The sequence below is a fragment of the Aricia agestis genome, chromosome 3 (assembly GCF_905147365.1).
Source record: "Aricia agestis chromosome 3, ilAriAges1.1, whole genome shotgun sequence".
NCBI lineage: Eukaryota > Metazoa > Arthropoda > Insecta > Lepidoptera > Lycaenidae > Aricia > Aricia agestis.
This window is the reverse complement of record NC_056408.1, coordinates 17,906,779-17,921,636: the sequence shown is the minus strand read 5'-3', so window position 1 is coordinate 17,921,636 and position 14,858 is coordinate 17,906,779. Positions and strand designations below refer to the sequence as shown.

The 14,858-nt window shown below is 38.8% G+C and overlaps 1 protein-coding gene across 1 annotated transcript in view; it reads left to right on the top strand.

Moving 5' to 3' along the window:
- The window catches only part of LOC121740465, a 50,733-nt gene extending 41,924 nt beyond the window's left edge, over positions 1–8,809 (top strand). The window contains exons 25-29 of the mRNA XM_042133160.1: positions 1,060–1,167; positions 3,812–3,938; positions 4,301–4,415; positions 5,837–5,908; positions 8,493–8,809. Coding sequence (XP_041989094.1) covers positions 1,060–1,167; positions 3,812–3,938; positions 4,301–4,415; positions 5,837–5,908; positions 8,493–8,661 — 591 coding nt within the window. The 3' untranslated portion in view covers positions 8,662–8,809. The remainder of the gene's footprint in view (positions 1–1,059; positions 1,168–3,811; positions 3,939–4,300; positions 4,416–5,836; positions 5,909–8,492) is intronic.
- The last annotated feature ends 6,049 nt before the right edge of the window (positions 8,810–14,858 follow it).

Here is a 14,858-nt window from a genome sequence, read left to right as displayed (position 1 = left end):
TTTCCTGGGATGTAAATTAAAAAATTCGTGTGTAATATTAAGTATACTAAGATCCAAATAAAATAGTTGTAGATGAGTGTTCAATTTTCGAAATCTCGATTTTAATAACATACATTCACGCGGACGAAGTTGCGGGCAACAGCTAGTTAATAATAATTATTTAAGTACCTATCTTTTGTTTCTCTTTTTAACTAAACTTTTTTATTGCAAAATTACATCAAAGTTTATTTAAATTTAGACATTCTACAAAACCGCAGAAGAAAAAGTTTGTCTGTAGCATTAATATTGTAAGCAGACCACAGAATTTATATTTCATCGAATATTTCGGTGTAAGACTTTTCCAGTAACATTCCCAGAAATTTGAGGGATGTTGACTTCTCAATTCAAGAAAAAATTTGGGGCATTCTCAAACGAAAAATATTATTATGATAATTACTTATATAAAATTCTCGTGCCACAATGTTAGGCCGCGTACTCCTCCGAAACGGCTTAACTGATTTTAACCAAATTTTATATGCATATTCAGTGGGTCTGAGAATCGGCTACTGGGTACTTATTATATTGATAAGTGCATTTGTTGAATGAATAATAGTAAATTATTAAAATTCCAGACTGACGGCGACTATTGTTTGTGCGACGGGATAGCGATGGACGTTGCCATGGTGACATACTTATTTAGTCACTTCAATAAAATAATACGGGCGAAATATGGCAAAGAAACGTTTGCCGGGACCGCTAGTTATGATATAATTTAAAGTGACAGATTACAAATAGATTATCCTGCATCACATTTGTTCTGAATGGACGGAATTTTTAATTCTTAGATAATATCCAAATGAACACTAAATGTGTGTGAAAGCGCAAATCCAGCAACGCACCTGTAACTCTTCTGGTGTTGCGAGTGTCCATAGACTGTGTGCAAAGTGAACCTGTTGATGTCTTAAACGGAACGATTACATCCTTCTTTACTCATACAAATGCACATACAAATATAAACTATTCATACTGTTTTATACCACGTATTACAACTTTCTTCACTCACACATACAAATGTTTCAGCTACACAGGTTCGGTGTCCTGTCCCACACGGAGCTGGGTGACACGCCGGTGTCCCAGCTGCTGGGCAGCTTCGACAAGGACACCATCAACACCACCGCCGTCATCAAGGTACACTAATAACAATTTCACGCGAATAAATAAATAAAACGAAGACTCAACCGCGGTTGCAGCCTGAAGTTTTGGAGGGGGTAGTAGTGTAGTGGCTAGTGAGTGCACTAGCCACTACACTAAAAATTTATCGCTGTTATATTATGATGACTAGAAATTTCTTTTTTTTATTATTTGGCAAGACTTTGAGATTTTTCAATTTCACCTTAGATTTTGGGGGGGGTCATGTCCCCTGTGCCCCCCCCCCCCTTCGGACCGCGCCTTTACGATACTTCGTTTCGGACATTAATTAGTACTTCTTTCCTACTGGAAAGAAGTACTAATTAATGTCAAATTGTAAATTCCACTGAGCTTATCGCACATATTTTGTGATCACCGTACGCGCTGTACGCGCCGCATAGTTTACGAAATGCGGCGCGTACGATGAGGAAGAAAGTGCGAGGTTTTACATAATTTCCGTCATCTTTACCGTGGGAGAGCTATGCTTCGGCACGAATTGGCAGGCTCGACCGGAGAAATACCACGGGCTCACAGAAAACCGGCGTTAAACAGCGCTTGCGAGTTGTACTGTGTTTCGACGAGTGAGTGAGTTTACCGGAGGCCCTATCCCCTACCCTATTCCCTTCCCTATACTCTCCTAACCTATAACCCTATTCCCTCTTAAAAGGCTGGGAACGCACCTGCAGTTCTTCTGATGTTGCGAGTGTCCATGGGCGACGGAAGTTGCTTTCCACCAGGTGACCCGTTTGCTTCTAATAAATGTGCGATCACCTTTATAATATTGATTTTTTAAACAAATAATGTTTTAGTGATTTTTAAGATTTCGTGTTTAAGGTTAGGCGACTAACCCAAAGTTTCGGAAATTTTGGGTTAGTCGCCTAACCCAAAATTTCCGATTTTATAATTCATTTTTATACTTGAAAATAAGCCTCGAATTGTTTCATTTTCTAAAATTAGGTACTACATTATATTTTTAAGAATTCGATCTGAGCAAAAACACGATATCTTAAAATTTTCCCGATAGAAAAAAATCACAAAGATGCATCTAATTTTAACGATTTTTTTTATTTATTGCTATAACCGTGCATTGAACTAAGTTATTATTTTAACACATTGTATAAAATTCTATCATTGAGAAACCGACCTAGCGGATTTTTAAAATATTGTATATTTATCGATTTATTGAGAAAAAACTAATTTGGCGATGAATCCGCGTCGTCCTTTTTCACCTGGCATATGAAACACGGGCGTGAGTGTGAAGAGAGAAGGATTATTTATTTATTTATTTTACCATTTATTTCAGGCATCTAGGCCCATAATACAAATACCTTACGGACTAACATACATATTAGAGACATAATATATATAACAGATAACAGAAAGTGCGAGGTTTTACATAATTTCCGTCATCTTTACCGTGGGAGAGCTATGCTTCGGCACGAATTGGCAGGCTCGACCGGAGAAATACCACGGGCTCACAGAAAACCGGCGTTAAACAGCGCTTGCGAGTTGTACTGTGTTTCGACGAGTGAGTGAGTTTACCGGAGGCCCTATCCCCTACCCTATTCCCTTCCCTATACTCTCCTAACCTATAACCCTATTCCCTCTTAAAAGGCTGGGAACGCACCTGCGGTTCTTCTGATGTTGCGAGTGTCCATGGGCGACGGAAGTTGCTTTCCACCAGGTGACCCGTTTGCTTCTAATAAATGTGCGATCACCTTTATAATATTGATTTTTTAAACAAATAATGTTTTAGTGATTTTTAAGATTTCGTGTTTAAGGTTAGGCGACTAACCCAAAGTTTCGGAAATTTTGGGTTAGTCGCCTAACCCAAAATTTCCGATTTTATAATTCATTTTTATACTTGAAAATAAGCCTCGAATTGTTTCATTTTCTAAAATTAGGTACTACATTATATTTTTAAGAATTCGATCTGAGCAAAAACACGATATCTTAAAATTTTCCCGATAGAAAAAAATCACAAAGATGCATCTAATTTTAACGATTTTTTTTATTTATTGCTATAACCGTGCATTGAACTAAGTTATTATTTTAACACATTGTATAAAATTCTATCATTGAGAAACCGACCTAGCGGATTTTTAAAATATTGTATATTTATCGATTTATTGAGAAAAAACTAATTTGGCGATGAATCCGCGTCGTCCTTTTTCACCTGGCATATGAAACACGGGCGTGAGTGTGAAGAGAGAAGGATTATTTATTTATTTATTTTACCATTTATTTCAGGCATCTAGGCCCATAATACAAATACCTTACGGACTAACATACATATTCATATTATAATATAATATACCTTAACGACTAACATACATATTATTATTATACACTTAAAAACTACACTTTGTCACGTGTTGACGGCTACGTGACGCGCTTCGTTCCGGAGTATCCCCCGGAACCTCCGGTAGACCACATCCATCGGCCAGAACTCCGGCGCCTCAAAGGTCGAAAGAAGATTCGTCGGTACTCTCACCACAAAGGAACTAAAGTTAATTTTGTGGCGATACTGCAGACGCTCGACTCGAATGTTTGATTATTCGACGCTCGATTATGTTTGATTATATTTTGGGTAAGTCGCCCTCTTAAGATGATCTTCATCAGCTTACTATTTTTTATGACACAGGAGAAACACGGCATGGCATCGATTAGCGTGAACGCGGGCGCCGAGATCCAGTTCGAGGTGGAGAACTTCGGCTGGATGATGGACAGCCTCACCTCCATGCAGCTGATGAAGCGGTTCGGGATCTACCGTGAGTAGTGCAAGGCTACAAGGATCTATTGCCAGAAATAACGCTGCCATCTTGTAAAGATCCGGTTATATCGGACGAGACTTTGTTCAATTTTGACTGTCAGTTCCTGCGCGAACAGCCGTCGACTGCCGTCGATGCGTGCCGTCGACAAGTGCCGTTCATCTGTAAGCGCTCAGTAAGAGGCTGTTGCTCATGTTTTTGAGTCTGTTTGGATTGGTTTAGTGTTCAACGTTAACCAATCAAAAGCACTACTGAATATAAATAAAAACGGCTATCAAACGGCTCAGAAAACAATAATAATAATTAATCAAAGTATAATTCTTTAATGTTCTTGCAATTTAGCCATAACTTCCGTTGTCCAGGTGAATGCCGACTCCAGACGTCGACCATCCAGACGCTGTCGGGCACCGTGGAGCAGCTGCAGCCGCTGGCGTGCACTGAGCGCCTCGTGCTGGGCGACTGCTCCGAGATACCCAGGTAGCTGTGACCTTCGCGCAGACGACATAGGGTCCACTTTCACAGATGCTGTCGGGCACCGCGGAGCAGCTGCAGCCGCTGGCGTGCACCGAGCGCCTCGTGCTGGGCGACTGCTCCGAGATACCCAGGTAGCTGTGACCCTCGCGCCGACGACATATAGTCGAGTTTCATAGACGCTATCTACTTGTATTGTCCATCATGGACAAAGTCCGTATTTTCTTAATCGCAGGCTTAATTACACGGTTGTCAAGAAAAAATAACGTGTGCTTATAATGTTTTTACGAGTACAAAAAATGATTTTTGGTACAAAACAAAAGTTGTAATTGGCTCTATATTTCTTAATTAACTAATATACAACGTAAAATTAAACAAGTCGACACAAACTTAATTTACGGTTTTGAAGAGTGGTTACTTTGCACAGAAGAGACTGTATTCATCATCTACAATGGTTGCAAAGACCTTTATTTTCATCACTATTTCCTCCCAGGCCAGGCCACACACTCCGTTGCGGCGACGCATCGTAAAAATCTACGATAAAATTAGTGAAATCTACAATTTGTCGCATTGCTGTACGACGTTTTGTTTGCGATACGACGCACGATGCGACAAGGCAACGCAGTAGTGTGACCTGGCCCTAAAACCTTGTAGATATACAATGAAACGGCTAGCTGTAACGCTGAAGTTTGGAGTGCAATCGTCTCGCTGCGCTGATGAAGTGAGCTGAAACATCGTTGAAGCCAATTATTTTCATTTGTCATTTCATTGTGCACCCAAGTGTTATTAATAGCTGTTAACATTGACTATTGCAAGGGCTGCAAGTTTCTCGTAAGAAACAAATACGTTTCAAAACTAAGGTTAAATGATTGTTAACTACAAAACTAGTACATACATTTAAAAAATTCTACGTGTCGGGAATCAGAATGTACCGACTAGCGAAATATTGAATTGATCAATTCTGTGAAAGTTGCTCTGGCCATTTTTTCGTTTTTGCTTCGTTATAGAATCGCCGATCAAAATGTATGGAATTGACATAAGACGAGTCGAACGTCAACGTCATATTAACGAACGATAATGTCAATTCCATACATTTTCATCGCCGATTCTATAACGAAGCGAAAACGAAAAGATTTTGGCTCACCCCCCAGAACCTTTTATGGAATAGACAAACTCCAAACTTTATAACTGAGCGGGATGATTATTTCGATCATGTAGTCTTGTTTAACAAAAAGAAACAATGAAAATCGTTACAGCCGTAATTGTGATGCTACGATGCCACGGACAAACACACATAGCCACTCACAGACTTATTTGTTATAACTTATAACACCCCTCCTTTTTCATCGGGGTTGAAAATACTTTGTAACTTTGAACTTTAAATAGCTGAGATTGAATTACTAATAACTACTTTTTCTACATTTCAGCTTCGTCATTTTGCGTGATAAAAACGGAGAGCTCGTGATCCACACGGCGGCTGAAGGAGACGCGAAGAATTCGTAAGTATCTCTATCGGAACTTTTAATCTATGACAGTGTTTCCCAACCTGTGGTGGGGTGATGTCACCCCTGGACCATACATAATTCCGAATTTTTTGCTTTTGTTTTATTAAGGGGGTCCGTGCAAACTGTGCCTGATTTCCTTGGGGTCCGTGGTGGAAAAAGATTGGAAAATACTGACTTATTACATTGGGCAAAAAAATAGAAATCACTGGGTTGAATTTAAAGAAGTTTTGGCGTGTAGGTAAAAATCACTCAATAGAAAATTGAATAATAAACATAATAATTTAATACATATGCAAAACATTACTTTGATTATATTGATCGGAGTAAATGAAAAACTTTGTGACATTTTACAACATGGTGGCATTAATTCTAAGGGTTGATTCAGACCGCAACGCGACGCGTAGATGCATTTCTAAATTTGTATGGATTTGACAGATTCGCAAGACGTCTGACGCAATTGAAATCTGTCAAATCCATATAAACTTAGAAATGCATCTACGCGTCGCTTTGCGGTCTGAATCAACCCTAAGGGTCAATTCAGACCGCAACGCAATGAGGCGAGGCGAGGCGCGGCGCGCCATAAAATATGTATTTGTGGCGGTACCCACAATTCGCCTAACATTCCTGCATCGCGCTATCGAAGTTTTCTAAGTGCGTCGGTATATAGACGACAGCTGAAATGTTGATAGTGGGCTTCGGCCTGACCGGGCAATGGGCATTACCACCTCGCTCGGTCGGAAGATCTTTCTTTGGCCACCATGCATTTCCACAGATTTGACAGATTTCAATTGCGTGAATCGTCTTGCGAATCTGTCAAATCCATATATATTTCGAAATGCATCTACGCGTTGCGGTCTGAATTGACCCTAATGAGGATTTTCGATATTTCTTTTTTCGCTGGATACAGACCCAACAGACACGAAGAGCCGTTATGTAGAGTCAAGTTTCCCAAAACTGTTAATAACAGTTCTCCGACTCAAGAACGTCGGAGCTCTGCCTATTAGCAGGTGGTAGGTAAAATCACCTGGCAATAGGCACAGCTGTGTAGCAATCCTCATTTTGGCCAGCGAGGCTAAAATGAAGGTCGCTTTAGAGAAACATATCATGATTCATAATATGATTAATTTTTTTGGAAACGTATGCATGCGTATGCGTATCATTATAGTGTGGACGCCTATTAGATCATTCTGCCGATCATGCGCGTATTTGGTACGACAGGTATCAGATCCGCGGTTAATAGCGATCGGGGCGTATCATGATACGCGTATCATTTTGATACGCTTCGATGATACGCGACGGAGATCTGATCGCGCAAATTATACAAATGTGGACGCACCCTAATGGTCACTCTGCTTGCAATTCATATGATTATCTATACTCCACTCGGGCTAACTTGTCGCTAGCGGTCGTTGACTCTCTGTCAAAAACTTGTCATTTTCCATATAAAACCACGATTGACAATATGTCACTTCATTGTCAATCGCGGTTTATATGGAAAATGACAAGTTTTTGACAGGGAGTCAATGACCGCTAGCGACAAGTTAGCCCGAGTGGAGTGTAGTTCGTTCTAATTTTTAAAAGTTTCACAGTTTCATTCTGCGAATTAATTTGAGAGAGGAATTGCAAAATGTGATCATTTTAGCCCCGCAGACATAAAAACAACCTCATTGATCTATATAGATATCAGAAAATACCATCATACAATCCCATGTGCTTTGTATTCAGACGGTTAACTATCAAACGCATACCCTCATGCCGGCTCCAGACAGCTCCAATCCTTTGTCAGAGATAGCCGCGCTGACCGGCTTTGACGTTTAATCTGGTAAATTATTCCCTATGAAGCTTTTTCAAATTGAGAGGAACGTTTCCCGATTCATCTGAGGTAACTTGTGATGTACCCGTAGCGGCAAATAAAAATTCCATTGAAGTATATAAACACTGTCTTGTAACATAGTTTGATTAGTTTCATACACAGACATAAATCTAGATAGATACCGCATGTGTATGTACTTCGCGTGTCATATCGCGCTCCCAAACGACGAGCAATGCTCGTCTTTCGAAAACTTCTGTTCTTTAGTCTGCTATCGGAATCGGACGTCAATCGGAATTTTAAAAATGCCTAAATGCCTAATTGTGCCGTATTGAGCTGTAGAAATTCGAATAGGAACGTTGGCTTAGATAATGACACGTTTCTTATCATCGGTACGTCACAGTAGGTAGGAAAAAAGTGGCACGCTCGTTTTCATACAAATGGAGGAACATGCGGTATCTATCTTGATCTATGTCTGTGGTTTCATAGTAGTTTTACGCCTGATTAATGGAGAAAACTCAAGTAGTATAATATATTTTTTATCACACTGTACCTAACAAAACCTTCATCGATTTTGCTGGTATTGTTCTACAATGATCCAATGTTTTCAAAAAAAAAAAACTCCAACTTGAAAATCTCGTTAATTCCACAAAAATCCCTTTTATTTTCACAAAAATTCCATTTATTCCACAATAACCCAGGCATCCTACAAAAAATCTAATGATATCCTAAAAAAACAATTTATCCCAAAAATCCCATTTGTTCCAGGAGCCTGCATCACGTGCCGCACGAAGAGCGGTACCTGTCCCCGGCCTCCGGGGTGATAGTGTACAAGATGCGCGCGGAGACCGTGGTGCTGGTGCCGTCGCCGTACCTCCCGCACCTGTGCGGCGAGTGCGTCAACAACGACAACAATAAATACTGCTATAACCAGTAGCGCAGGTGTTTCATTACTGCCCGTGTAGTGTAGTGTAGTGTAGTAGGAGCGCCACCTGCCCCGGCCTTCGGGATGATAGTGTACAAGATGCGCGCGGAGACCGTGGTGCTGGTGCCGTCGCCGTACCTCCCGCACCTCTGCGGCGAGTGCACCAGTAGCGCAGGTGTTTCATTACTGTCCTTGTCACTACACGGACAGTGTAGTGTAGTGTAGTGTAGTGTAGTGTGCTTATATATTATGGCTAATGGCAAATCACAGGAGGTTTCACAACTCTCACATACCCCCGGGGTGCTTCAGCTTATCTGAGCGACATGCCTAGCCCGGGGCACCTATTAATGGGTTTCCCATGCGTGATCAAAATAAAAAAATGTAGTGTAGTGTATCGCAACGTAGTGAATAGTGTGCTGTATAAGATCTTAGATATTCTCTCCTTCAATCCAATTTATTCTGTAGGTAAATAAATTATTTTGGAGGTACCAAAACAATTGTTAATGTAGTGAATGAAGTTCTGTATTATATTAAATTAAAAAAAAATGTTAATGTTGAAATTTCAATTAAACTTAAATTAATCATACATGATTTAAAATTTCAACGGATAGTATTAAATGAATATAATATTTCGCGTAGTTTCAAATATGCTTAAATTTATAACATATCCCAGATCAAAACTAAATCTAGTTCCGAATTTGAGGCACGAAAATTGAAATTAACTAAATGTATTCAAATCCCCTGCGTGCGAGGGAAAATATATAATTTAATTAAATTATTACTCGCTGACATAGGGTTGGCGATTCCTAAACCTTTGTGGCCGTTTCCGATTACAATAAACATGGAAAATGTCGCGTGTGTGCCAACCCTGGGATAGGGATGGGGCTGTGGTGTAGGGCTGCGAAAATCGCAACCTTTTGTTCACAATAATAGAATTATTACGTTAAATATAATCATGTGGTGGGTAGCCCTGGAGGGTGGGGATTACTGGAAGGCTGCTGATGTGGGGATGTCGGATCTATTCTGCCTCGCGAATATTTTGTAATATATTAAGTGGGACAGGATATTATATTTTGTGATAACATGCTCGAATTTTGCAAAATTACTTTAGTCGTCACAGGCGGTTGAGTATCGTTTATTTACAGAATTGATTTATGATGGCATATGTCATGCCAGACAAAATCTCTATTAACTTTTATGGAAGTTCGGTGCACGCTCTTATAACAATTATTGTAAGGAATTACATGTTTGCTGTTTACCGTATATTTGCTGGGGTGAAAACTTATAAAATTATAGGTATGTATTTTCTCAGTACTAAGCGTATCTCCGGTTTTTATTTTTCCAGTTTATAAGATTAGTACAATATCTTATATCTTTAAACGAGCAATTCTTGTATATATATATATATATATATAATTGGAATCTCGGAATCGGCTCCAACGATTTTCATGAAATTTAGTATATAGGGGGTTTCGGGGCCATGAATCGATCTAGCTGGGAATCATTTTTAGAAAATGTCATTTTATTGGTGTTTTATCGAATACCGAGCAAAGCTCGGTCAAATAGCTAGTAATGAATTATAAGAATGATTCTAGAACTTTAAATACACACGTTTTAATTGGTAGGTACTTGTAGGTACTTTTAAGGAATTTGAAGAAGGCCAAAAGAGGTGGCACCGCATTAAAAATCATCACTGAAATATACATGGTACAACTTTTATTGTACCTATAGGCTATACTATCAATATTCAACAAATCTAGATGTAGGGATAGAAGTTGACAATAGCCTTCATTAGCATATAAGTTACTTTTCACTCCGGCATATTCCACGGGGAGGCCTTACTTACTTTGTGTTTCTTTGTATGCGGGTGTACTGGAGAGGTTTCAAAAGAAACGCTTCCTTCAAATGCTTCTACAAAATAACTCGTAAAATAAACAATTGTAGCTTTTTTGTCAAATCATTTCAATTTTCCGTTTATCGCAAGATTAAAAATGATCAATGAAAACGCGTAAGTTTGTTTGACATCGACAGTAATCTGGTTTAATGTTTCATTAATAACTGAGTGTCCTACAAAATTTTAACGAATCCAACATTAAGGAGAGGACAAACCACATTTTGTTATTTATTGACTCCCGGTTTCAAATTGTAGAATCGTGGTCCTGATGAACACACTTTACCGTTTTTAATAGAAACACAAGTTTTATTTATGGCTTCCAGTCGCTGTATTAATTAACCATCATACCGTTAAAAAAATAATCAGGTTGGAAATTTTCCCTCATTACCTCAACAAAGGGTTATTTATGTTTTTTACTACCCTTCAGTGATCAAAAGATGCTACTCGGCCGGCGGTCGCCGCTCGAATGACCGTTCTGACGTGAGTTTAAATAAGGAACGCGGCGAGCGCGTCTAATGATTGGTCAGGGTTGTGACCACAGATAATAAGTTTAGTCCCATCGAGCACATGCGACCACTTTGATCGTCCTCACACTCGGTTGCACAAATTTACAAAGGGTTAGAATATTAATATTTTAAAAACATTGTTTGAATTTTTTTCACTGCAAAATATGGGGTAGTGTGTGACCTAATTACGGTGTGGAACAGATTGCGCAATTTTGGAGTGATGCGAGATCAGTGGGCCGTATCATGGGCTCATGGGGATGGAGAAATTTTCTTCGAAAATGTTTTGAAAAGTCCGGGAAGAATGAAATGTTTCTATTAGTTAACGCGTAGAGCCTCTACCATACTATTTGCATTTAGGACGATTTTCCTGCCTTTTGGTTTTAGTAGGTTTCCATTTCTTACTGACATGATGTGATTTTACATTCGAATATGACTGTTGGATTTCACCCTAGCTTCCCTAGTATTCCCTAAACTATAAATCTTATTTTGAATTCTATTACTCTTTTGGAGATTTTCTGAATTTTGAACCAGAGTTTATAATAAATCTATTCATAAATATGGATAAACCCTAGATTCAGGCACTGGTCACATATTACTAAATAGTTCCTACGTAAACCTAATTTTGTTTCTAGCTAAAAATAGCTCTAAGCCTATTTACTCAAAATCGTAGTACAGCTCGACACGGCTTTAAATGAACGTGGCGAGAAAAGGAACTAACGCTGCCATCATACACAAACGTCATTTTTGACAGTTCTCCTTTACCAGTAGCGCTTCCGCCCACGTTCATTTAAAGCCTTGTCGCACTTTATTTCGTTCAAATTGACTACATTAACCAATAGCAAAGTGGGTGAGCTGCGACAGTTCCAGTCGGAAGGGCTGACGAATCGCGAAACCCGATCGGGCCGGATTATGGATAATGCGATTTCGAAAGGACAATTCCATTTGGAATTCAAACTATAAATGTGTTCAGGGTGTTAAGTAGTTTCAATCAATATGGGGTGTATAACAGTATAACAAATATTTTGTGTATAATATGGTGTACTTAGACCATAAAGTTAATATACCTAGCGGAATAGAGAAACTAAGGCCTGAGCAAGCGAGATGTCACTATCAGTAACACTGCGTGGTAGAAAGACACGTATGATACATGACAGAAGAATAATTTTTTTTCATCTGTTTGACTTCAGTCGGCACTTATCGGCACGTTGACAATATTTTAATCTATATGAAAGATGCTTGTGTACGTACACAAAATTTTACACAAGGACGTAAATCAATTTCGGTTTCGTTTGACAGCTCGAGATTGTTGCTCTATTCCGCTAGGTATCATAACTTTAGGACAAACAATTAATTATTGTCACTATCTAAAAAAATGCATTTATAGTAGTTATTTTTTAGTATAGTTTAGTATTTATTAGTACTCATGACAGTTTCGTTTATTGTGCGGGAACAGTTTCCTTTCACAACAAAGAGTCAGTCTGTCTATCTGTCTGTCTGTTACCTCTTTACGCCAAACCGCTTTTGCTGGGTGCATATTTAATTGTCTTTTATATCTATTTTATTGGTAAATCTCTTTTTCCTCGATGAAAGGTTAAAATTAAAATATTTGAAGACGTAAGTTGAAGAACAAGATAACTAATATTTTGTACTATACGGACATTTACTAATTTTCCCCTTATAATTTGAACAAACCTTGTAACTGATCTAATTCATCACCTGGTTAATATATCTGGCTACACAGAATATCCACAGTTTTTTTATTTCAAATAATTTTCCAGCCCCGAAGCCTCCATTTATGCAAAAAACGGCAATTTTTTTACTGTTACTTGTGTTCTTTCAGTCACGCTAATAATTTGTGAGTCATTTACTTACACTCGTGAAATTAAAGTAACTTATTTTGTTCTTTGATCCAACGACTCACTTCACGCGAATATTAACAGCAAAATAACCTGTTGCTCACTGCGTACCTGTTTACGTGTTTACGTGTGTAGCGGGCATAAGATCGCGTTACCGACCACGTCTCACTAAGCCCGACCACTTTGATCACGTCCTTTGATCACGGGCGACGCATGAGCGCCGCCGGGTATTCATAGTTTTAAATTATCAAAGCCTCACTAGATACGGCTCAGCATGATTTACTCATGCAGGCTTGCCTACAAAATGAATTGTTAATAACATGCTAATTAATAATGTTTGTAAAAATGGGAAGTATACTTTTTTTATTCGTTTGGTTGACATCATAGAGCTATTGATTTATATAAAACGAGCTTTTGCCCGCGGCTTCGCTCGCGTTAAGCAGTATTATTACATACAAACTTTCATCCCTATTTTAACCCCTTGGAGGTAGAATTTATTAAAATCCTTTCTTAGCGGATGCCTTCGTCATATCATCTACCTGCATGCCAAATTTCAGCCCGATCGGTCCAGTGGTTTAGGCTGTGCCCTGATAGATCACCATGTCAGTCAGTCACCTTTGAGTTTTATAGATATAGATAGATAGACAGACTAGATGATGCACGGAACTCTCTTGTGCCCAAAATTTGTTTTTCTAGCAAAACTGTACATTATTCCGATAAGAAAAGTAAATGTGTCCTTTCCCGGGCTATCTCCAAAATCGATATCAGCAAAATCGGCTCAGCGATTTAGGCGTGAAGAGCTAACAGACAGATGGACTGACAGACACATTTTAAGATTTGTAATATTAGCGTGGATGTTATTAAATATTTCGTCCACCATGCCCATTTTGAAAAAAATAATGGTTTATTGTCCAGAATTCCAAATAGATACTATCTGGACGATAAACTATAATTTACAAATCTATTGTACTACTAAGATAGAATCATTTTACTTACAACCATTAAAAATTTCACGCAGTATAGTCTAGATACCTACTATCAAAAATATTCATAGTCAGATAGATAACATAAGTCGACGATATTACGTAGGACCATGAATCAAATACGTTGATATTACTCATACACTTCTCGCACACTCGCCCAATTACAGGTGCTCTAGCGACGCAAACGTCTGTTAAATTCGAATATGGTGGTTGAATCTGACAAATTAGAGGGATAATAGATATATTATTGTTGTATTAGCGTTTAAACTTTAGAGAGGGCCCATAGTTATTTCTGCAAGGAGTTGTGTCATCGGTATAAGGTAACGGGTCCTTTCCTGGGACTCAAAGTACTCCTATATCAAATCTTATAAATCGGTTCAGAGGATTCCGCGTGAAAAAGTTAAACAAACAGATAGATGGATAGCTAGAGAAAGACGAATAGACAGTCAGATATATACTCAGATAGGCATACATTTTGCATTGAAACAAATTTTAAAGTGCGATGTTAAGATTAATCCATACTATAATAAGTGTGAAAGCATATCTGTCTGTCTGTTTGTTACATTTTCACGCCCGAACCGCTGAACCGATTCTGCGGGGTATGATGATACATTGAGTATCGGGAAAGGACATATTATTATGATATTTTTTATCCCGGAAAAATATCGGTTCTCGTGAACGAACTTTGGCGCAACGGAGTTGCGGGCAACATCTAGTATACGATAAAATGAAATCTATAATATCTCCGTCATGTGTGATGCGCTCAATGAAGCGGATCAGTACGCGACTACATCACAATTTCGTTGAGCATAACATGAATAATTGAGCGAGTAATGTATCGAATAGCACGAGTTCGCCGAGGGTATTAAAAACAGACCTAAAATGTACATGCCAACCCAGATACATGCACCACACGCCGGGCCAGCGCTGGCTAGCAGTTACACTTGCCAGTAGTTTTAGTGTATGACGA